The sequence below is a fragment of the Mus pahari genome, chromosome 12, assembly GCF_900095145.1.
Source record: "Mus pahari chromosome 12, PAHARI_EIJ_v1.1, whole genome shotgun sequence".
Taxonomy (NCBI): Eukaryota; Metazoa; Chordata; class Mammalia; order Rodentia; family Muridae; genus Mus; species Mus pahari.
The window spans coordinates 16,402,421-16,404,191 of record NC_034601.1 but is presented as its reverse complement, the minus strand read 5'-3'; the positions used below and the strand labels follow the sequence as shown (position 1 = coordinate 16,404,191).

At 37.4% G+C, this 1,771-nt stretch overlaps 1 protein-coding gene across 1 annotated transcript in view; it reads right to left on the bottom strand.

Annotated features, from left to right (window-relative positions):
• Nucleotides 1-228, bottom strand: part of LOC110330017 (60S ribosomal protein L37a-like) — a 4,204-nt gene extending 3,976 nt beyond the window's left edge. Inside the window, exon 1 of the mRNA XM_021209948.1 lies at nucleotides 5-228. Coding sequence (XP_021065607.1) covers nucleotides 5-215 — 211 coding nt within the window. The 5' untranslated portion in view covers nucleotides 216-228. The remainder of the gene's footprint in view (nucleotides 1-4) is intronic.
• Between the last annotated feature and the right edge of the window lie 1,543 nt (nucleotides 229-1,771).

Below are 1,771 nucleotides of genomic sequence, written 5' to 3'. Positions count from 1 at the left end.
TTGTAGGTCCAGGCACCGCCGGCCACTGTTTTCATGCAGGAACCACAGTGCCAGATGCCGACAGCTCGTCTCTTCATCTTGGTCTTGCCACAGAAGGAGCAAGTGTACTTGACGTGCTGGCTGATTTCAATCTTCTTCACCATTTTCCGGAGGGAGGCACCATAGCGGGTCCCGTACTTGCCGACGATGCCGACCTTCTTGGTGCGTTTAGCCATGTCGCCGGAACCCAAGCCCCCCTTGTATTCTTAAATGAGTTGTATAGGCACAATGCCTATCTAAGAGTAACAATATTAATTTAAAATTTTGTATCAATATACAAAGATTTATACCAATGAAAACATTAAACCTGTATCAATACATAAATTCTGTACCAATGTAAGAAAATATAACTGTATTTTGGCATCAAAATGTAAAAATTTCTGCCAATGTAAAATTGTGGTTATAAAATGCTTTGTTTAAGAGCAAATTTAGCAATCCATCCCCATATATCTAATTTCTTATAATATATCTCTATCACCTCTTTTTTCTTTTCAAACCCCTTTCCTTTACCTAAGAAAGAAAGGATAGAGAAGAGGAAAGGGAAGAAAGAAATCTCTGAGTCTAAGGTCTCTATTTAGTTTCCATCCTGTTCAAAATTATGACCTTTTTCAAATTATCCTTTAAAATGACAACCCACTTATAATTTATAAAATAACCATAACCAGATACCCAAAATTGAGGAATCAGGATGATGACTCTCCATGGCTTTTTCCCGCTGAACTGGGGCAATGAGTATGTTTTAAGGGGTAAGAAAATTAAAATTTTTGGTTAGACTTAAAAAAAATCTAGCTTTGGCATTTGTTATCCAGTCTCTGTGTGTTTAGAAGGTTCAGGGCTTAACTGAAGTCCTGACTAGAACTGTCTGAAAGTCTGGATGAACGGAAGTCATCGGGAATCATCAGCTATTCCTGAAGTTGTTCTGGGAGCAAGTATCTGGAAACAGCATCAGGTGAGGCAGGAGCAGGAAGGACAGGTCCTCTCAGCATCCCAAAGGATGAATCTTGTCAGAGCTACATCTTCGTGCTTCATTCTGCAATATATAAATCTTACAACTGAATTTTTATTTCTTTTAAGATATTTGTGTGGTTGTCACAAGGTGCATAGTCAGCTAGGGATGAATTTTTGCTCCTCGCTTGAGCAGGTGAAAGACAGCTGTCTTTTTCGTGAGTTAGTTTGATAGATAAACAATTGTAATAAATCTTCATTTGTGCCACTTAAAAGATGACATGATAAATTTTAAGGACTTTGTAACAAATAAAATTTATTGGCTAATTTTAGCTGAAGTTTTGGCTAGAGACATTTTCATGTCTAAATCAGTTTCAGGGCTGTTCCCATGTGGAGGGATCTGCAATTTATGTTACCTGTCTTGTTTGGTCTTCTTGGATTTTTCTTTCTTGTCTATAGCCAAGATCTTCATGGGGTCTTCCCCTATCATATATAATCCATATTACTTTGGAAGGGGTCCAAAGCCTTTCTCCTTTCCTGTTAACACAAATCCATAGTGACTCTTTCAAAATATCATGTCCTTGGTCTAGCAACCAAAAATAAATTGGTTCAATTTATCAGCCTCTTTTTCCTTATGCCCTGCTCTGCTTTGACTTTTCTCCCAGAGGATTAGTAATGTCATTAATGCCACCAAACTTATAGTCACCATCATTTTGACAATTAGAACAACTCAAAGTAATTAAAACATTCTAAACAATTTTTATTATCTGCCGAGATAGGTTTTCTC